This window comes from Struthio camelus, chromosome W (genome assembly GCF_040807025.1).
Source record: "Struthio camelus isolate bStrCam1 chromosome W, bStrCam1.hap1, whole genome shotgun sequence".
Classification (NCBI taxonomy): Eukaryota; Metazoa; Chordata; class Aves; order Struthioniformes; family Struthionidae; genus Struthio; species Struthio camelus.
In genome coordinates, this window is record NC_090981.1 from 21,103,677 (window position 1) to 21,126,960 (window position 23,284).

At 35.4% G+C, this 23,284-nt stretch overlaps 1 protein-coding gene across 4 annotated transcripts in view; it reads left to right on the forward strand.

Annotated features, from left to right (window-relative positions):
- The window catches only part of LOC104150253 (centrosomal protein of 120 kDa), a 38,837-nt gene extending 15,806 nt beyond the window's left edge, over positions 1 to 23,031 (forward strand). For all 4 annotated transcript variants that reach the window (XM_068924710.1, XM_068924711.1, XM_068924712.1 and 1 more), the window contains 10 exons: positions 20 to 202; positions 2,580 to 2,676; positions 2,786 to 2,935; positions 3,835 to 3,924; positions 4,566 to 4,658; positions 6,108 to 6,269; positions 8,724 to 8,846; positions 10,371 to 10,469; positions 20,127 to 20,272; positions 20,792 to 23,031. In XM_068924710.1, coding sequence (XP_068780811.1) covers positions 20 to 202; positions 2,580 to 2,676; positions 2,786 to 2,935; positions 3,835 to 3,924; positions 4,566 to 4,658; positions 6,108 to 6,269; positions 8,724 to 8,846; positions 10,371 to 10,469; positions 20,127 to 20,272; positions 20,792 to 21,029 — 1,381 coding nt within the window. In that variant the 3' untranslated portion in view covers positions 21,030 to 23,031. The remainder of the gene's footprint in view (positions 1 to 19; positions 203 to 2,579; positions 2,677 to 2,785; positions 2,936 to 3,834; positions 3,925 to 4,565; positions 4,659 to 6,107; positions 6,270 to 8,723; positions 8,847 to 10,370; positions 10,470 to 20,126; positions 20,273 to 20,791) is intronic.
- Positions 23,032 to 23,284: the final 253 nt, after the last annotated feature.

Consider the following 23,284-nt stretch of genomic DNA (forward strand, 5'->3'; position numbering starts at 1 on the left):
AATCATTCCTTTGTTTCAGGTTACCCCTGCTTGTTGAATTGTGGCACAAGGATAAAATAGCCAAAGACTTGCTGCTAGGGGTTGCAAGACTTCAGCTTTCAAATGTTTTGGCTTTGGAAAAAACGCGGTTCTTGGGTGCTAATGGCGAACAGTGCTGGCGCCAGACCTATAATGAAACAATCAGTGTCACAGCAGCACAAGGGTAAAACTTTTTTTTCAAAAATTACTTTGTAATTAGTTTTGAAGATTTGTTTGTTTAATATCTTCCTGAAAAAGGGGCAAGCTCTTCCTATTTACTTTCCTTTTTTTCCTCCAAATTAAAAAAATATTGTTTTTAACTTCAAAATTTGAGGCATTCTTGAAAGATGCGTTCCATTCGCACAGATGCACTGATAGTCCTACTGCAGACAAAATGAGGAGGACATTTGTCATGTCCATTTTTTCATTTTTTTAGCATTTATTTGCAACGCTCCTAACTTGCTTGATAAAATAGGAGAATAAGTAAGAAACGTTGACTCACTGAATGTCAACAGAATCGGAGCTAGGAGTCCTGTTGGTCTTTTTGTGTAAAAGAGTTGTTTTGCAAAACCGTTGAAAGTGCCAACATAGATATTTTTGTCAATACATAAAAACTCATTTCAAATATTTATGTATAATCTCTTATCGTACTAGAAGTTGTAGAGAATTAGAAACCAAAAATGACATAGCAAAAGTAAAACAGAACAGTGACTGTGCGCTTCTACTGTCCTCTCAAATTGAAAGAAATTTATACTCTCATGAATTAGGTTGCTTTTATTTGAAGGAAGCCCTGTTTATATTTCACTGTAGATTGCTTTTTTTCCTAGTAGTTTATAAGTATTTTGAATATTATGTTTCAACTCGCAAGCTTTTAAGTGAACTCAGACTTGCATTTTGCGGGGGAAGGAAGGGGAACAAAAATCAGGGGTTTGACACAAACTGTTATCTTCCTTCCCTCCGTGTTGATAGAAGATTGACGTTGCTAGAATTTTTATTCTGTGGAAGATAACATGGCCTGATCCTGTGAAAAGTCGTGTTTTATGATTTCACTATATGTTAAACTTGATGCTTCTCTCAAGAGAAAGTTAATGTTAAAATGAGACCTGGTTTTGCACAAAATGTAGTAACCACTAGATGGCATTCTCAAAAATGTAATTAGCTTTATGCATTTTGCTGTGCTGATACATTTTAGCTTTGTTCTTTTTGGGCTAACGCTCTTTATACGCTAATATGTTAAACTGACTTTCAATAACTCCTATTTCTGAATTCTATTAGCTTGAATTTTATTTTTTTTTATCAGTGCAAAATAGAAAGTTTTAAGAAATTAATGCAGTAATTTATGTTAATTTATGTATGGTACAAATTTAGTCATTTTTCTCTCGGAAATACTAGTGTAGAAGATTGCAGCCCTCTAAAAATACTTCAGTGTCTTCTTTTAGTTGCTATAATAAAAGTGGTCGTGCTTAAAATCCTGTATATTTGCCGGAACAGAAAAATTCTGTGGCAATTAGAGCCATGGTAATTTCTGCAGCCTTTTGTTGCAAATTAGTTGATATCTAATACTATAGCTTCCGGGCTTTAAATGATTGAGTAGCTGTCTTCACATCAGTGTGTGGTTATCGCTGAAGCCATCGTGTTGTTTCTGACCCATTGCAGATGCACTCCTGCAGCGCACTTTCATATTAGAGTAGTGGTAACCCTCAGCTGCGTGGTTTCTGTGGGTATTCTTTCTCTTAACGTCTTTCTAACCAGAAAATTCCCTTTGTTCTACTTCATTTTGTCTATGTTTGCAAAGATAGGACACTTGGGAACAAACTGTTCTCCTAAAACACAAAGTGCAACTGTTTCTAGAACATAGGTTTAAAAGATATTCCACTCTTAACTGGACTCTTTACTGCACTACTAAAACAGATATTTGCCATAAGACTGTATAAGCGGTTTAAAATTGTCAGTCCTCTGTTCTGAAGCTTCCAGAAATGTGTTTTTAGGAATCCATGGATGGCTTAGCACAAATGACGTGCGAAATGATTTATTATATTATGCATAACTACTCTGGATAAGTAATCCATAAGAAAAGTTGTGGATAGCTTTTAAAGATGTTTAACATTCTTTAAAGAAGTAGGACTAACAAACTTCATTGAATATCTCTGAATGACTTCAGCAGCAAAATGCTATCAACAGGTATACTCGTCAGAGATATATAAGACTACATATAACTTCTGAAACGATCTCTTGTTACAGGGATGTATTTACTATTGTAAGCTATTAGTTAAATAGGGTCCCAATTACAAGCTTATCTTTTAGGATCCGAAAGCTTTTAACTACTACTGAAACTGTCATGGACCAGAAGGTTATTGTAGATCTATACATTCACCCTTAAATTAAAAAAATATATGTAGGAGAACAGCTTTAGGCTCTTACATAGGCAACTGTTTTGAAAGAGTCCCTGAGATTACCTGGAATCACCGTTCAACATTTCAACTTTGCTGTCTTACATGTCATCAACCTTATGTATTTTTAAGGTAATCTTCATTAAAATAATGTTCTGATGCAATTTATAGGTCAAGTAACAGAATAGCAGAGCTTTCTTATGCCATCACTTTGGAAGACTACGGACTTGTGAAAATGCATGAAGTTCTGGTGTCGGATTCTTCTCAAGTAAACTTTGCATTAATTTTACATTTTTTCCTTTAACGTTTCCTTGAAAAGTTGAAAAGTTCATTGACAAGTTATTCTAATTAAAGAAATCCACTACTGTTCTGATCAGTGTGTAGGTGCTGGTCCACAGCAGCATGTCCCGCACCCTCAGCCTCATGCTCCAGAAATCCAGCCAGAACCTCGAGAAACTCTTGAATACAAAGCAGCACTGGAGTTAGAAATGTGGAAGGAAATGCAAGAGGACATTTTTGAAAATCAGGTTTGTTATCCTTTTTTCTATATTTCCTACACTGCAGGACTTCCTGGAGAAGCTTTAGGAAAACTGGTGGGAGGAATATTAACTGCAGATTATTTTTTCTTAAACTTTGCCAGTCTTTCAAAAAAGAAATACATTTGGCTTGTACAAAATATATAAACTTAAGAAACAGGCACAAATGTTTTCCATAGTCTTAAGGAAGAATGCCAACTCTTTGCTGTTTAGTAAGCGCCTGAAATAGGCGCTAGGAATTAAAATACAGAATATCCCCTTCAGAATTTCCCCTCATAACTTACGAATGCAATAGAAAGTCAAGAGCCAAATTTTTACTGTTAAATATTTATGTTACGTTTCTTTACTCTCAGTCAAAATCTACTGTTGTCTTTCCACTGTAGAAGTAATCCTGCTTATACTATGAATGTTGCTTTTGAAATGCAGATGGGCATTCTTACGAAGGGTCATACCTTCCTTTATGAAAAACATTGAGACTGCAGTTTCTACTAAGTTAGGGTATTTTTCTCAAATTTAGGCTGACTTTGCGTCTTGATTTTTAATATTGTATATGAAAAGTATGCTATGCTATGCTGTTGAACGTAATTATATGGAGGATGTTTCAGTAGCAGAACCAAACCTTCAGTTACAGTAAGTCAGTGTGTTAAATTTAGTTTTCTTTTTTATTTCACTGCTCAAGGCATAATTCTCTCAGTAGTCTCTCCTTTATAGTTGCAAATTTCTCTGTAAAGTCTGCACATCCTAAAACATGCTATATAGATACAGGAAAATGTGGGTTCTGGAAGCTTCTTGTATTTCTGGGAGTTTTTAACTTCTTGATAACTAGCTTTGCACTTTCAGCATTTTAGGGAGGGTTTTGTTTTGAGTGTTTTTTTTTATGCTTTTGAAAGCTTAAAAAGAAGGAAATGGCCCATATGCAAGCACTTGCAGAAGAATGGAAGAAAAGAGATAGAGAGAGAGAAGCATTAGTGAAGAAAAAGGTAAGAAACATTCTCATACCCACTAAAAATCTCATCATAAATCCCAGATTATTATGAAATCAGATAAGATATTTAGTAACTAAAACATAAAACAAAGGGTTTGCAATAGCAGTCCTCACAGCAATGTGTGTATCGGTATGTATGTTCCCAGCCACCAAGAGTGCAAAAAATTCAAGGCTGACCTTAATGATAGAAACTCCTTGATTTACCTCAAAACCAAGACTGGTGTTGTATGTTGTTTAACGTTCAATTAGAAATTTCGAGGTTGTCTACATTTTGTAATAATACCTAGACAGAATACTTTAGTTTAGCTCTCTTTCTTTGGGGGCTATTTAACTTTAATTACCTTTCGCTTGCATAGTCAAAAAGCATTTTCTCCACAAATGAACTAGTGCATGGTAACCTGTTCATATGTTTGAGCCTGTACTTTATTAGAAGCAAAGGATCTCTATCATAACTTCATCATTAAGACGTGAAGATTTGTTTTATAACAGTATGTTTCTGAAACTAATATTGCCCATGTTTTATATCATAACAACATTTAAGAACCAGTTTTAAAATTTAGATTCTTGGCTTCCCTAAAAGAGAATTTTTACTGCAGGAAAAGTCTAAAATAAGCTTTTTTTTTTTTTTTTCCCCAGGTAGCAGAATATACCGTTTTGGAAGAACAACTTCAGAAAACCTTGAGAGATCTAGATAAGCGAGAGCGACAGCTTTTTAGTGCAGAATCAGAGGTAAAAAAAAGTTTGGTCTTTTAAACACTGCAGTTGCATGAGGTATTTCTGTAATGTTTTTGAGTTTTTACATGGAGGCAGCACACAAGCATTATTAGTGACCTATGCATAAACACTGAAATAGCTACATCCACACTAATAGAAAAATGAGCACTATTTTAGAGCCAAGTATTTGTTACAGCTGTGCATACTTACTAAAATACAAATTCAACAAATTCTTATGTTCTTCAGTAGTGACAGGACGAAAGAGGACGAGGGAGAAATCGGTAGCCACCCCCGTTACTGGATTCCAAAGCACACCCCACATCTAGGGAGCAAGACAAGGAAACAGGATGGGAGTCCTGGGGAAAGCTAGTCACATGGAAAGAGAACAGAACTAAAAAAGAAAAAATTTCCCATTTTCCTAGTCCAGAACAGTCTCACAATTTTATAGGTGGGCTGCTGCAGTGATTTGTCGTGCCAGTGAACTATCCTTTTTCTCCTGTGGCTTGGATAATAGTCTTTTTTATCATGTTAATCCCTTCTGAGCTTGTAAACAAAGTTAAGAACGCTCCCAACACCGGATTGGCTGGTCCTGCCTGTGTCCTGTCCTGCCCTCGGGCTCTCTTTCTACCCTTGAAGATACCGTTTGTACTGTAAATCATAATCACGTCTGACTTTACCTTTAGCTTCTACACAAAAAATCTGGTGATTACATTTGGCTGAATGCGCTTCTGGCTGCGTAAAAATATTTATTTTGAATCTCGTACATGTTTGTCTCAAAACTTTCTCTAGATTTAGTGAGATTGTCTTGAGGGTTCAGAGATAGTGAGTATCTGTTGATTCCAAAAGTGTCAAGACAGAATGATTTAGAGTTCATTTAGCAATTACACAGTTTGAGAAATAGGCAGTTTGAGGAGGTTTTTGTTCAACTAGCAGTTATCCAGGCCACTGACATCTTTCTAGAAGGTTCAAATATGTAATGGGCTGTTTTGTTTAGCTCGGTGAGAACTTCTCTCAATGCACTCATTTTGAAGAGTGGTATCGTACTGAACTAAAGATGTTGTCTTGGCTGTAGCTGTGACTTCACTGTTGTTTCTGCAGTGAAGGGGAAGATGCAACTGTTTAACCAATTAACTATATATATGTATATTTTACATCTATAGATATAAAATTATCTCAGTTAGGAATCCCATTTAGAAAGTTAAGTGAGAGATACAGGTAGCTTCATTTTTATAATAGTTAAACAAGTATATTTGTGGCCCAAATATAGTAATTTGCAGGCTATTTTAACCTGGAAGGCAACATAGGAGGATATATAAGATGTGTAAGTATCAAATGGAATTTCTACTGTTTAATTTCTAATAGGGATAACAAGTTTTTCCTATCATAAATACATAAAAAAAGATCTCCTACTTATTATAATAATTCCTTAGGATTAATATAACCTACTTATGTCTTATTTTTAAGCTTCAAAGAGTAAAGAAGGAGTTACAAGTAGAGCACGAGCGAAATATGCAGGAATTACAGGATTCTGTACGGCGAGCCAAAGAAGAATGTGCACATCAGGTTGAGCTGGAAAGGTCAAAAATCAAACAGCTAGAAGAAGACAGGCTTCGCCTACAGCAGCAGGTAAGTGCATTTACATTTTTTTTCTCTTGTATTCTCTCTCTTTTCCTAAATCAGCATTTGTTTACCTTTTTAATAAGCATGTTAACTTGAGCAATGATTTGAGGCTAGCACATCCTGGCAAATACCATCAAGAGTTAGGTATTCCCCGAGCCAAAGCTGCATTTCATGTTTAGTAGCCATCAGTGAAAGTATTCTTCATAAACTTATTTGATCCCTTTTCAAAACAATTTCTATTTTTAGCATTGCAACATCCTGTGGAAGTGAGCTCTACAACTTAATTATGTGTTGTATATTAAAAAAAGCTTCCTTTTGCTCTTTTTAAGCTTGTTGCCTAATAATGTCTTTGTGTTGTCCCTAATATTACACTGCTAGAAATGATGAATAATCCTTTAGTGCCTGTGCCACATAACATTCCTGATTGCAAAGAAGTCCATCACAGTCTCTTCTCTAAACAAAGCCCCACTGTATTTTGCCTTCCTTTGTATGAAGGTCATTCACACCACAAAATCAACCTGGTTGCCTTTCTTTGTGCCTCTTCTGCTATTTTGTATCTCTCTGATGCTGCAATGTGCTGCTGTTTCCACTTTTCTGTGCAAAAAGACAAGCTTCTGCAGGGCAGGGGAAAGCGGGTCTCGGTGCAGGATCATTCCCTTGTCGTGTGCAAGAGCACAAAGTTGCTATTGCTGCCAGTTCCAATAGGCTTCTTTACGGGGTTCAAAAGAATTCCCACCTTAAGAAATTATCTTTTGGTACCTTTTTGGTCTTTTTGTTTGTTTTTTGTTTTCTTTAAACAAGCAGTGTGCTGGAGGTAGTTATAAGGCACATACTTTAAGTAATCCCTTACTTATTAAGGACGTGCACCAATACATAGTTTTCACACTTGAAGAACTGTAGAATTCTTGTCAAACTTCTTTGAAGGTAAGCAGTAGCATATACAGGAGAAGACCCTTGAAGCATCCCTTTTGAAGAATATTACTTATATTTCCAGATTAAGAAAGTTCTGTGTTGTTTGTATGGTCTGTGGGTTTCCCTAACAGCTCACAGCCTGTGCTCTCCTGACAGATTCACAGTTTTTGAAAGGGTTTTTAGAAACAAGAAAGAAATCAAAGATTTCTTTTGGAATTTGTGAGGACTGCTGGCATTTTTCACAGCTGAAGAAATTAGTTGCCCTCCTTGTCATCAACATCATGGGCATATGCCTATATTTTAAAAAGAAACTAGTAATAGTGGAAAGATAAGAAAGAGTAGTGTCTTTACACACTCGTTGGCTATCAAGTTTATACATGAAAAGTAACTCACAACTACATATTTTTGTATGGCTTTTTATAAGGCATCTTTGCTTTCTTACATCAGTTCAATCAAAATAAGAGATGCAACAATTTACATGTTGGAAGAAAAATTGAGATGACCCAATTATAAGATCCACAGGTTTAAAATATTGATGTATTATTATTGAAGTAGTCTAGGCTTTTAAACAGAAAGGAATTTTCTGAAACATTTTCACTGAGCAGTCTAAACTGCTGGCTAAAATTCACGGAAAGATTTGCACTAACTCGTTAGAGATAAAAACAAGTGCAACAATTGAGATCATATTGGTTTTATGGTGGCATCTGTTCCATCAGGTATATTAAGGGTTTTCTAATTGAATAATATTTACCAGAGGAAGAAGATAAAGTACTCACTCTCTTATAACTTTTTTTATCAGATGTTTTCTTAGTATTATTAATATGGTATATTGAAAATGTTAGCTATTTAAACATACATAGTTTCTTTATAGCAAAGTAATATAATGATGTATTGGCAAGATACTATCTTTCAAATTCCTATTTTTAGGATGAAAAGCCAAGCTCTGTCTTTTTTGGTATCTTCAAATGTGGAAGTACACTGTGAGGGGCAGAGGTACATAGCATTAAGTCATTAGTCACTGAAGCCTTTCGGCTTCAGCCCTTGTTTTAAATCATTATTTGGCTGTACAAAGTATTAGTTGTTTCCTCTTCCAGACATTCCTAAACAAGTTATGCTGGTGGAATTGAGTCAGTAATAAAAACTTCATGTAGCAGATAACAACAGTTGGCTTTCTTAAAAGCTGCTATGTATGTAAATCTAAATAGCTTTGTTTTCTGTATTTCTTTTGCAAGTCTCCTTTTAGAAATGCAAACAGCAATGTTTATAAACTTTAATCTCTCATATATGGGAGAAGAGACTTGTTTTTCTTTCCAGTAATAAAGCAAAGGGCCTCTTTAAAATTCTTCCTATTAAAGCATTGCTGTGTGCCATCGTCAAGAAGTCATTAATTATGAATGTGTGGTTTTCAGTGTCTGTTTTATAACAGATAATTGACAATAAGATGTTTGGTCCAGTGACTAAGGATTAACAAATTCTGTAACAGAGTTCTTTGTCTGTGTATGGGATTTTTCTGTTACCTTACTTTATATCTGGATATTTTTAATGCAGCTTTATGAAGCAGAAAATAAGTATAAAATTTTGGAGAAGGAGTTCCAGCAATACAAAGAACAACAAAGTTGCAAACCAGAAATCCGTCTACAATCAGAAATAAATCTTCTCACTTTAGAAAAGGTACTTTGGATTTTTCTAGTCTTGAAAAACTGTCACAATGTCCCATGCATTGGTAAAGAAGATGTAAAAATAATCTTTCATGATTACCCTGGTTAATTTATCCGTTTTGTTTTACTTTTTCCAACAGCTTCTTTAGTCTGTAAGTACTCAGACAAATAAGGCCAAGAGTTGCTTTATATGTATAGAGGAAACTGTAGGAGTTTGAGGTGGACGAGGAAAAAAGCCTAACCTACTTATTTAAATGACTATCTCCATTATTTAATATTGGGGACTGTTCAGCAATCTCTTTATAAAGTTTAGGTAAAAAAGAATTTCTTGTGAGGGTTAATTTAAACCATTGTGTGTTTGGGGTTTTGGTTCTGTTTTATTTTTAAGTATTTCTCAGAAGAGATTGTGTCAATCAATGGAACAGAATCCCCATCTTAAGTTGTGTTTTTGGAAACTATAGATACCTTCAGTAGAGGATACTTTACTTAATTTAGACCACAGATGTGGGCATTTTATGTCCAGAATTATTGGGAGTTTTGAGTTAAACCACTGACAGAATATTTTAAAAGAAATAGGCCAGACACGCTGGCACGAAATGCACTCACTTATACAGCCGGTCTGCATGGTATTGTATGCCTGAGTAATATCTAACAATCGTACAAGCAGATGATTCAAAACGTCTTTGTCGTTCAAAACGTCTTTGTCTCTACAGGCTTTTTAAACCTCTTAGGTTGTTAGACTTATTTTTGTTAGACGTGTTTTTTGTTTTTACTTTTTATTTTTCAATAACCTCTGCTTCAATATCTCCCCAAATGTAATGGTAAATAGAATTAATCTGATTAAAAGAAAGTGCCACCCTCTCAGACTTGATAGGAATGTTTCATTTTTCAGGTTACCATGCTCTGTGTACTTAATATTAAAAGGTATCCAGTTAAAACAGAATTTTTCTTTTGCACAAAACACAATGAATTATTTTTTTCCTAAAGTGAATAACAATTTTTTTTTAAGATTATTATTTAGACAATAAGAACAGAGTTATGCAGTATATACATAGCTCTCAAAGGATGGGTTAAGCAGATAAGTGCCACATTCTTTTCACTGAAATAGAAATCTTCCATTAGTTGCAGGGGGAAAAAAATCTACACACCTTTAAAGGCAAGACTTGTCCATCAGTGTCACTGTTGAATTAGAGTTTAAAGGCTTACTATTTAAAAAAAAAAAAAATGGGGAGAGGGCAGGAAGTTTCACTAATTTGAGTTTCTTAAATTTAAAAGGTTACATCAGCAGATTTAGTGCTAAAACATAATCTTTTCCTTTTTGTATAGACTGCTATCCAGTAAAAATAAGGCTATATTTTAAACAAGAAAATGTTCGTGTGCCATAATATTTATGTTACATTATATAACAGCTTTAGATGATGTTGTATATTACACTACATAAACACTTTTCTTAAACCAGACCCTTTGTATATATACATCCTTCAGTGATTGTTACTGCTGTTATTGCCTCAGCTGATATGATTTTAATTGCTTTTAGGTTGAACTTGAAAGAAAGTTGGAGTCAGCTACCAAGTCAAAGCTCCACTACAAACAGCAATGGGCAAGGGCCTTGAAAGAACTTGCGAGGTTAAAACAGGTATGCTGCTCTTTTTCCTTTTCATGAGAGACAGCCAACTTGATGCAGTGTTGGAAGCTACTTATGATTACTGTTTGCTATTGGGGATTTTCGTCCTAATAGTGGGGTTTTTTTGTTTTGGGTTTTTTTCTCTTCCCCCTCAAATAAGTGATCAGATTTTATTAAATAGTTCACTTCAGAAATGAAATTTTATGCTGTTTATTTATCTTTTCCTGAAATTGTTTTAAAGAGATGAGGGTTTTTTCGTGTGTTTTAGAAGGCAAAATTAAAGGTCTGACCTACGCTGATAACTGCCATATGCCCCCCCATCTTGGTCAGCTGCAATCCTAATTGGTTTGTATTTTACTTGTAAAATGAACAAAGAGTAAAGATTAAAAACAAAAAGCTTTTAAAAACAATTGTTTAAAAATTGCTGAATACTGTAAAAATAAGTAAACTTGCAGAAAAATCAAAATTGCAGATTAAACTCTTTTTTCCTGCTTTTGAAAATCCAAGTCTCTGATAGAGCATGCTATGTTATTAACTGCTGTGTTTTAATAGAGCTCATATGTATGTGAGGCTTAAAAATATGCTCTTCAAACTTGCAGTAGTAGCAGCTTCATCCTCACTGAACGCGTATGCCTTTATGCTTTTTGTCATCATCTACCTTTCACAAATTATAGTAAACATTAGCTAAACATATAGTAAACATTAGCTAAAAAGTATACTTAAGACTGGCAAGCATTTCCATTGGCCATGACAAACAAATTAGTAAATCATTAATCCCTGTTGCTGAACAAAACTTGACACAGGCCTAAAGCTTCAGAATTCAAGTCTAGTAAAAAGTTATTACCTGTCTTCACTACTTTCTGCCTACTTTCTGCCTGATGAAAAACATGTTTTTTTTAAAGGATTAAACGTCCCACTTCATTCTTAGCATTAGAATTTTATCTTTTCAGAAGGTAGGAGACTAAGCCTCCCTTTTCTAATTTACTAATTTTTTCATTACTTTTTAACCAGTTTTTACTTTAAAGAAAGTAAACACACTATACAGTGGCTCTTAGCTATGAAATTAAAACTCAGCTTTATTTGCTGCCTTCAAGCTGGTCTATTTTTCACTAGTAATTAAAGGAGTCATAAATTGTCCTCTCCAATTTCTGAAATACCTAGGTCTAACAAGTTGAGAGAAAGAAAAACATAATCTCTTAATCAGAAAGATAAGATTTACTTAGGCAGCCATAAAAAGTCCAAACTATTTTTTTCCTAATGCCATGTTTTAAAAATCAGGGTAGAATAAAGGAAACGATTGTTGCTTGCCAGATTAACGCTGAGTGTGTATCACCATCAAGTTTTTATTATAAATTTCATCACGATAGATCTGGCAATCTGAACTTAGTAGCATATGCAGATGGTTTCAGCTGACCCTCTTGCTGAAAGTCTTAACCATAAAATGAGTTGGCATGTACAGTGAATTATGCTACCTACATCTTTTCAAGGGATTGTTCTGTAATGTAAAGGTGAGCTCTTATATTTTTATAATCTTATAATTTTAAATCCAGGATTATAAAAATGCTTTATCTTATTCTATTGAGAAAGGATTCGAACAACTTTAAAGAACCAAGTACAAGTTATAGTAGACCTGATCCGAAGACCCTTTCCTGTGTTTTAAATAGAAATTTGGAAACTGTTGCTCCAGGAATTCTAGATTTGCTTTAGTTCAGATGATTTGTGCAATTGCACATAGTTTGACCAATTTCTTGTTTAAATTGGATTAGTACCATGTTAATTTTGCAGTGCCTCTGGTGAATAGCCACAGGCTTGTAATCTGTGCCAGTAATTTGTCACACCAAAGCCCTCTAGAGAACTATACAAAACATTTGTGTAGCGAGGATTAGACGTTGAAAGCCATATCTTAGATTGTTAATAAATGTTAATGACAAAACCCAGCTGGTAAGCCTTGGAAATGAGATCTAATGCTTTGTGCCCATTGCCAAAAAAATGTTTAAACAGAGATTTCCATTACTCAGAGGTGACCTAGTACAGTCAATTTGTGAATTAAAGCAGCATAATCTACAGGCTAAGCATTTAGTAAAATGCTGTTCTGATTTGCAACCATAAAAGTCAATGTTTCCTTAATTAAAACGTTTCCTTTTACTTTGGAATGAGTTGTTAAGCACACATCTGTGGTGCTTTTATATTTTGTGGAATGAGATATGCACTGCATAACTTAGAAAACTATGGGATTGTTAATAGAAAAAGCTCTAAACTTCTCCCCGTCTAGTATTTTGAATGTTAAACACAGCGCCAGCTGTAAGCAGAAAAAGCCCAGAAGCACACGAGGACACGTGCACATCATGCTCACGCCCCTGTTACCAAAATACAAAAGTTAGCACAGTTTGTAAAGCTGATTGAAAATCTATAGGCTTTACCATAACGTAACCCAGCTCGCTTCTTTCTTCTCCCCTTTGTTATTCTCTGCAACCCTGTATTAATCGTTTATTTATCAAATCCTGACTCAGCTGTAGGAAGACAAAAATTTCAACAAGTCATCCACGCATTTACCTGTGCCCGGGTAGTTATTATCATTTCCAGAGGTATCAAGAACTTTGTCTTTTAAAGTTTGCTGACTAGGAGACCTAGATGCTATTCAGATGAGATTTATATAGCTTTATGTACGTGAACATTATTACCGAGAGCAATTAAACTGCCTACACAAAACTGCACACGTGCCTACGGGGAGGTTTGAGATACAACACTTAGTAGCTGATTGATTACAAGAAACAGAGTTTTAAAGCAGACACCACAACTAAGAGAAATGTAATTTTCAGTAGCTAATATCTCTGTTATTATCTAGAAAACCAAAATAATCTCAAAATAGCATGCATACATTATTCAGCATTCCAGAACAAAGTTTGTTTTTCATTTGTTTGTTTAAAAATCTTTTACCGTATTTGTACCCTGTACATATGTTCAAAGCAGCACTGATGCGTTTGTTTAAAACAACATGGACCTTACTGGTTGGCTAACATTCACTCTATCTTGGTCCAGCCTCCTGCTTATCCACTCAGTAATTAATTTGATTAATTTATAAGTAATTTAGCCAAAGATGGGATGTAAATCTTTGTTTGAAAAGAAAAGGGAAGGAAAAAAAAAAACAGTTGGAGGTCCAAGTCTTGGTTAAAAACTGTGCCTTGAAACCATCCAGGCCCTCCTACTGACTTGTCAGCTCTGGGTTATTTTCAGAAAACTTTACTTGAGTTCCTTAGCTTCAATCGTAAGTTTTTCCCACAGACTTGCATGGTATGTGTGAGTGGGAGAGTGAATAGTGGCCGCTATTTAGCCATTGTTTAGTCTAGTGTATGTATGTTTACATCTCCCTTTTGGATTTATAGGCAGCTATGGCAAAATAAAGATTGTGCTTCCTTGATTGAAGAGCCTCTTAACTAGAGCACCTGGTGGCATAGGAGGATTCTTTTATGACCCGATTATAATTGAATTTTTTTTTTATTAGGGATTAATTTCTTTTTAATCCCAGTATTTCTGTAGTTCTCAAACGCTTACATTACCAAGATGCAAACTAATGAGGGAAAATAGTAAAATATCAAAGTAAATGATGTGATAACTAGTATGTCTCCCCCCTCCCCCTTTTTTTTAAGGTATTGCTTGGCTTGGCTTTGGTTCATTTGTTTACAGAGATGTAAGAAAAAGAGGGCAAGAGTATCAATTAATAAGGAAAGAGTAAGGAAAGGTTTTGCAGAGGGAAAAGGAGGGGGAAATGGATAGCATTACAAGCAGTGGTGAGAAAGTAGTGGAGAAGAGGGTGCTTGGGCCAATGAAGGAGATATTGCAAAAGTAATTGTAAGAGTAGTTTGTAGATGACACCGTTGGTTCATCACCTCACTGTGGGATGGTGGCTGCTGGTACTTATGTGGTGATGCCAGGATGAAGTTTCCAAATGTTCAGAGTTTCTAGTGGGTCTTATCTCTTATCAACATAGCTGTTTTCAGTCCAGCAGCTTTTGATTCTGGAGCGGTCCCATTCCTCAAATATTAAAATGTAAAATTCTAGAAATTTAACATTCTTTGAAATTCTCGAAATTCTAGTGGTTCTTACTGAGGCTTAGGAACAGCCTGACCAGCTACAGTAAGCAGTTGGGAATAAATCTGAAATGGATATATATAGGAGCATATTCTCTCTCTGGGAATAATGTGGACTATGTCATACAAAAAGCCTTCCCTCTGAGAATTTTAAACACATGTATGCATGTGTATGTATGAACTCATGTGTGCACTAAGGTATATGTGGAAACACTTTGATGTATGCAATTATATCCATTATTATTTTAATTATTATTTTAAATTAAGCCTATAAAGAATGAAATGAAGACATTGTTAGTGAGGCTGAAAATGCTGGACTCTTTTATTACTACTCTAAGTTTATGCAAGTGTTTTACTGATATTGTTCTCTTTCATTTTGGAAGCTCTCTCAGTAAATGCTGATAATTTAAAGTAATTCTATGCAACAAAGTTTAGTACCTCCTTTTTTTTTTTTTTAAATTGCACTTGTTGCCCAAAGAATTTTTAAACAGTGATGGAAAAAAGGTGGTTTTAATACCCGAATGCATCTCAAAGTGACGCTGGTTCCGTCACCATGATGAGTAAGAACTCCTTCCTTCTTCTACCCTTAAAAAGACAGTCTTTTTATGGTCCCTGAACAACTCATAACAAAATTGTGCACAAATTTAAAATAAGTGCACCTCACCTCTTATCAAACAAATGTTGTAAGTTCTTTGCCATGTTCTTGTATTGACAGATTATTGGGAAATGGGTTTCTGCTGCTCTGCTATGAATGTTATACATACAGCAAGTTTGTTATTATTCACCCTATAAACTGTTATGACAGACTTTTAAAGAAGTCAAAGACTAATGTTGGGAAGTGCATTTTAAAGTCACGTAATACTAAGTACATAAATTACACACCGGAACGATCATAAATGATCCCTTCCCACTTGCTTTCACATCTCTGAATTAGGCTGGTATTAAACTCGATGCTAAGAAAAGCTTACCTCAGAAAACATTATTTATTTAATATTTCATGATTAAATGTCATATTATTCAGGTTCATTCTATGACACCTTTTAAGATGCTACAGAAATTCTCCTTTTTCATTGTTACAGGACTAGAATTAAACCCTGTACCCACCCTTACTTCTCTACAAGTGCAGGGATATTGTCTTGAGCGGTGAGCAACCTCAGCAGCGCTCACTGGAGATTTTTAGACTTTTTTCCAGGAGAGAAACATCAAGATGAACGAGAACTGAACAAAAGCTGCATCAGGAAGGTCTTGCTTTTCCTACATCTCTTCTTGGCTTTAGTATTGTTCCCTCTTTTGTCCTTTCCCTGCTGTCACTAAATATCACTAAATAAATTTCTTCAAGAAATTTGCGGTTCTGAAACTACTTAGTTCAGTGAGGGCATGAAGGACCAGCGCATTGACTGAGATCCTTTCTGATAACTAAAAAAAGATTAGGAGTTTTCTGTCCTCTTCCTGGTTTGACTGAGCTTAAGATGTTCCATTCATGTTCAGTATTCATGTTCAGTATACGTACTTCAAATGTGTACTGTTTCTTCCAGAGTTTGTTTTAAATACCTTTTTGGCTGTCAGTCTGACACTGAGGGCTTGTTGCCAAACAGCAGAAACCTCTGGATCACTGAACTTTCTCACCTCAAATAGTAAGGTAGAAAATTAGCGTGACGCTTCTACGCCCAGGTGCTTCTTTTGGCCAAGGTGCAATTCTGTCTTTTCTCTGAAGTTGCAGATGTTTCAAATGCCGTTTCAAAATTTTAACTTTCTTATCCAGCTGGAGTAACAGATTCCACAAACTGGAGGACTGGATGAGAACTTTTCCATTCAATATAGTTGCAGCTATTTAGTGATTTCGGTGTATTCTGTGCCTCATGATACTCTGTTTTAGTAGCAGGCAGAGATGGCGTTTTCTGCTGCCCTGTTAAAGTCTTGCTGTGCTCCTAGTGAGTGCTACTCCACATCAGTTTTCCAGTAGTTAGTTTTCACGTCGTGTTTTCCCCAAGAACCTACCTTCAACAAAAAAGTCTCCCCCAGAATTACTGAGGGAAACAAATTTGATAAACTCCTGTTAATGCCCCAGCTTCCCATGACAGTTTGAAACAGGGCGCAATTAGAGCGTGAATTAACTGGACTACAGAGCTAAGGGATGTTTCTTAAAGAAAGTCATCCTGTTCTAATAATCCACAACAGTTCATTGAACTGAAGCTAATCATATGTACAAATTAACATAGCTCCATGGCTCATAGCCAGGCTAGAAGAGGAAATAAAGGCAATTTGTACTCCTGTCTTCTATAAGATAGCTAGACCTCAACTAAGAAGTTGTCATAATCTCATCCTCCACGACAGTGAGGTGTTTGTCCTAGATATGAGAAATTTTTGCTAGAAAATTAAATTCTTAAGTAACTTACTGAGGGGGCTGACAAGACTCTTACCCTTCCTTGCTAGATAAGGTCAGTAGGAAAACCAGGTGGGATTAGGCAAATTAATTCCAAAAGCAGAGTTCGGATATGCAGCCACAAGTGTTTTGATTTCAGGGAGATTTATAGCAAGTTTCTTCAGACTTACAGTCTGAACTAGATTCCTTGCCTTTATTTACAGAAAATTAGAAATTTTTAGATTTCGTCTATACTTAACAGTGCAACTACTGTTGCTACACCAAGCTATCTGAGACCATATTATACTCATCATTTTATCTTATTACCCTACATTTAGGATTTACATACTGAAATTAAGGAGTGGGGCTTACACGCTACACAAATCATTGTTACACTTCCGAGCAAAAGGACAACAAAGAAAGAGTTAAACCCTGGATAAATACAACTTTCATGATAGGTGGGATAACTGAATTCCTCCTTTTTGCTCATACATGTATAATTGAAATTTGGTTTTCCTGGCTGGATGTTGTTGCTTATCCTACGGTATTTAGAAACCAGAGTATGCTGTTATGATCTTCTCTGTGACTTTGTAAATAACACGAGCAGGCTGGCTTTCCTGTGTTAAATACTGCTTCAACACTTAGGCTTGATCTATGGCTTTTTTTCCTAATACAAATGTTCATCTTAATTCTAAAAGTTCCATGATTGAAGAAGCTCTTAACATGTTTGATATATTGTTTCAGTAATTAATTTTCACTGTTTTAATAAATGGCACCTTCGTTCCAGCTGGAATTTACCTAGTTTTGTCTTTCAGCCATTGCTTCCCTTTGCAAAAACATAAGAACTGGCAAACTGATGTGAAATCTCCATCTAGCCCAGACTCCTGTCTCTGACAATGGCCAACAGTACATCCGTAACACCTAGGAACGGGCGTGGATATCTTGAAATACCCTCCAGCTGCCAGCAGTCAGTTACTTAAATACATCTTGAGCCAGAGGTTGCATTCAGACTGTCATGTTTAACAGCCATCAGTAGACATACTCTTCATGATTTTGTCTTGTTTCCTTCTGAAGCTCATTTATATTTTTCTCCTCATAATATCCCACTTTTGCAACACTGAGTAATTCTGTATCAGCAGCAAACTTTGCTTCTTCCATAATCACTGCCTCATTTATGAATATATCAAAGATTACAGATCCCTCCTTACTACTGTGAAAATGATCAATTCCTATTCTTTCTCTGCTCTTTTAACCCCTTGATAGTCTGACAGAGGACTGTTTCTATGAAGCTTTTGGTGTTTGCGATTTGGGGGCTTTTTTGTTTTGCTTTTTAAAACTAGTTGGAAGTCCAGCTTTTTTACAGTAGCTGAGTTCATTCTTCCTGATGTACCATCCATACCTCCTGTTAATTTTGTTTCAGTTATGTTATCAGCTAGTTTGTCCACTGTTGGAAGCAAGTCGTACTGGAAGTTCCTGGATCTTCTTAAAGTCTCTTTTTAAAAAACAGTTGTCATTCCTGTGGCATCACAGCCAAGTTTAGTGACGGATTACACCTCCAGTTAGTTTTAACTTCAAGTTTGAATTTCCCTAGAACTCTTGACAAGTTCTGGCTAAATACCATCTGGCTGTAGTGATTTGTTACTATTTGTTATATGTATTTGTTGATTCCTTTTCTTAAAAACTTATTCTGCTTTAATCTGAGACTGTTCTTCAAACCTATCCCACATAAAAAGTGTCTTTCACATGGGAATGTCCTCTTGTGATGGACAGGCGAGGAAGGACTATTGCCTTATCTTTCCCTAGTGCTTTTTTTACACCTTGATCAGCTATCAGTTATAGAGACTCTTTGGCAGGATTCCTGCTGCTGTTTTTATTATTAGTGTGTATCCCTTTAGCAAATTGTTCTTCAGTCTTTTTAGCCTGTCTTGCAGCAGTTTTAACAATTAGTTTTCAAAAGTGTTACACTTGCATTAACCATTACAATTTTTGTTTATAACAATTCTTTGTGAGATTCAGATTTTTTCTACTTATTGATAATCAGTAGGCAGCGCTTACGATGGCCTCTAAATGTAGTCCGGGATTCAGGACTCAGTAAACTACCTGGCTACAAGCCTGAGCAGGCTTTTCCAGATATTATTGGGTTGGCTGTATAATGAATATGCTCATAGATGTGGAACAATTTTTTTTTTTTAATCACTGTAATAAATATAAAACTGATTTTATGTACGTTGTTTTAGTCGAAAATACTTGATTTTGCTCAAATTAAAGCCAAACTTAACAGTATGTCTGAATTAAGGCAGTAAGTTACATAAAGATCCTGATTTTTTAGGTACGGAACAAGTGCCATTTTTCTTCAGGACTTCTCACTCTCTGACTGTGTTGAGTCAGTGCATAAGGGCATATTGAATTTGGGAGGAAAACGAGAAGAGGAAGGATTGCTCTTGAGTTTAAGACACTTTAATATCACTGAGTGGTAGTGGGCTCAAACTATAGCTCTGTTATTGTGTCTCTCCAGAGCTGCAAAAACCAAATTTGGAACAAACTAAACTTCAAATATGGGAGTCAGATAACTAACTTATTCTGTGGATTTAATCTAAGGCTTCATTTAGGGTTGGAAAACTGTGAAAGGAAACCTAACAATAGTTCTAGACTTTCAAGGCTTACTTTTTAAATACAGATTACAACTTGAGAAAGTAGCTCTTGAAGTATAACATGTAATTAACTGGAGAGCCGTGCTTTGACACTAGGCAATGCAGGGCCAACAACACAAGTTTTGTGCAGCTCCTTAGCATTTTATGCTTTTTATTTCTCAAAAGAAGTGTTATAATTTAAAATACTGCATAGCAGTGGCAAGCAGATAAATCTCAGTATCTCGAGCAGTTTCACAAGCGTTAAGTTATTTATTGGCCTAAGCTGGAGTACGTAAAAGAGCTTGTAAGGGGTATTCTTGCTATTCAGTTAATGGAAAGATATCTGTGACAAAGCTTCAGCTCCAGCTGATCCAACTTGGACAGCTGTTTACTACAATTGTGATAGTCATTGGTCTTAAACAGGAAGTCTAAGTTGTTGATATCTATACTACTTTAACTCCTACATTTCTAATACTACTGGAGGCTTCTTAAGCGTCATGACTTCATCCCTGAAGTTTTGCACGTGTCAATAGAATTAGCATTTTTACATATAAGCATGTAGTCAACTGAGTTACCTTTTCACCCCCAGCGTGAACAAGAAAATGCAATGGCTCGCCTTAAAAAGCAGCAACAAGAGCTGGAGCATATGAGGCTGCGCTATTTGGCAGCAGAAGAGAAAGAGCTGGGGAAAACAGACCGACAAGAGCTGGAGGACATCAGAAATGAACTTAACAGGTATTAAAGCATCTGTAAGTTTCCCCCCCCCCCCCCCCCCCCGCTCTGCCTCAAAACAGGAGAGGGTTCAGTTAAATCAAGATTATAATTGGCTGTCAGTCCAGTAAAGGAATACACTTCAGTGTCCCGTAGGTAAAGATTGCCCATTTCTAAAATGTAACAGTCCTGTATTATAGAAAATCTATGCTTAAGGCCACCATACCCTGTTTTTTATGCTATGATCATTGTTGTACTGCACCAGGCTTCTTTTTTATTTTAAATGTTAGAGTCTAAGCAGAACTGCTGCATTAAGGAAAGAAAGAGGTATTTCTTACATTCTAGGTATTCTTAGATTCTAGGTATTATATGAACATTTCTTTTCCTGGTATTTATTTAAGTTTAGTATGGGGGTAATTTTTTTTTATATAAATTATTTTACTAACTTCTCAGTAGATAAGTAACTTAAGGAGTTCATATGAAAATAATCAGAAGTTTTTAATATGATGTATCCTCTGATACCTTCCATTTTATCAACATCAGGCTAAAGCAACAAGAAGAGAGAAAGCAACTGGAAGATGCCAGAGATAATTCTGCTGGTAGAGTGGATAGTCTTCATTCTAGAAAATTAAATGAGAACATGGATGATTATCTATCTCGTCTGATAGAAGAGAGGGATACGCTGTTAAGAACAGGAGTATATAATCATGAAGACCATATTGTAAGTGAACTTGATCGTCAAATCAGAGAGGCTATTGAAAAAAGGAACAGCACGAAATAAAAGCATATAGAAAACCATAAAAAGTCAGAGCCTAAGCTGGAACAGAGTAATTAATTTTGTAAACCTGTAGTTCTTACTCTGCAAAGATGTAAGGACATGCTTAATTTTGCACACTGTTGTTAGCCTTTTTGAAGTCAATGTAAATATTTGCAACATATGAGGTTAAGCACAGTTGTAACTTTTACAGGGGGGTGGCTACTTTTTAATGTTTTTATACTCATATTTATATATGTGTAAATATATATTTATTTTGTGTACTCTTCTGAAATGTTTTCTACCTCTTCGCATCAACCTGGCTAGATTTATTTGTAATATTTTTATAACCCTTCTAAGCTTTTTGTTCAATATTGTCATAATTTATTACAATTTTTTAAAAGATCTCTTCGACTGTACTAGGTAAAAGTGACATTGGCTTATTCCCCTCAATATACTCTTAATTCTTAACCAAAGTGCTGCACTTGAACAAACGTCATTTCTTATCAAGTCACAAGGTATTCAATTTTTGCTTCTGCAGTCGTAGTCAGGATCGCTAAGTTCTGTAGCTAGTATTCTTCTAACGGCATAGATTTTGGAAACTCTATAATAGCCAGTGACAAGGTTTTGAGTGGGGAAAAAAAACCTCAAAATCCATCAAACTGAAACTCCAGATTTAGTTACTCAGTATTTCACGAGCTTCAGGAATATCCCTTTGGTGTCCTAGCAGTTTTGCACACAGGCTTGTGAGCATGAACACGCGAGGGTAAAGTCCTAATGCAAAAACACCATACTTGCTTCCATCCATAGCTAATGAGGAAAGATATTTGAAGCGCTGATTAAGTACATTTACATACCTCATTTAAATCTGAACGTATACATAATGAAAATAACAAGAGCTTTTCTTAAGTAAAGATGTTTTCCTTAGTCAAGGTCTAACCCACACGCAGTGACTAACCTGAATTTCAAAGCATATTTTCTCATTACCACTTAAATTGAATGTAATTTTTTATTCAATTGTTGAAATATGGCCAAGATGAACTATCAAGTTGTTAAATAGCAGAAGAGAAATCCACCAGAAATGTTAGTTTGTGCTTAATCACAGTTGACTAAGGAGAGTTTTGGGTTCTAGCCTCCACTCAGTGATTTTAAAATCATATGTGTGGATCTAGCTAGCTACATAAACTTACAGCACTGTCCTAGCAACAGGGGTTTATGTCTGTCCTATTGGCACAAACGTTTTTCTATTTGAACCTTGTGTATTGGGGGGCGAGGGGGGTGGGGAAGTATTAGGATTTGTTTTGTTTTAAAATGCAAACATTCCTTTTTCTGAACATAAGAAAAATCAGTGGACTTCCATGGACATAACATTGCCTTCCTTTTTTGGATGGTGTGAGGTACAGAACATAGGCTTTATATTGCATCTGAGTGTGCCTCTTAAGTGCATTGTTTTTCCTCCTCTTACCATTAACCTACCTCCTGTGTAATAAACTGTTTCCTTAGGCCCCTTAGAAAAGTTTTAAACAAGTTATATAAATACCAAGATCCTTTTCCATGGGAAATTATTACTCATCGATGCTAGATTTCACGAGAAATGCTTTTGTGATACGTTGTACACTTATTTTGTACTTTGTTTTATTTTTAATGACTGTTCTTAAAGAGGTCCCACTGCGCTAGCAAAGGGAATAACACATTTATAAATCCATGACAAGTAATTTTACAAGTTTTTTTACATTATGGCTGTATATCTTATCACTGATGCATGATCACATGCAATTATAATAAAATGAACGAGGGGGCTGCTTGTATTTCGAAGGGAAGACTTGCGCAAGGCGTTTTTCTTCCACTGCTTGCTTATTTGCTACCAGTGTAGTTTCTTGTTCAAACACTAGGGAGTGCATTAGACTTAAAGATCTCAAACTGGTCGCGCTGATTGTAAGAATGCCTATAATGAATAATTGTCGATCTTCCAATTTGGTATTATTTGACTTTTCAAGTGTGCTATTAAATAAAATTTAAAGTTTAATTATTCTTGGAATTTTATGTATTTTTTTTCAACTATGTATTTGAACAAAAACTTTCTTGTTTAATGTTGCAGAAAATGAGATTTTCATGCTTTGAAGCCATAACACTGATATATTCACTTTCAAAATTGATTTCATGTTTACTTTTCTAACCTAGTCCTTCTTACATGGGTTGTAAAGAAAATAACAGTAGTCATGTTGCTTTGGAGTTTAAAAAGAAACTAGTCAGATGCGTATTTTCTAGTAAATCAAAGTAAT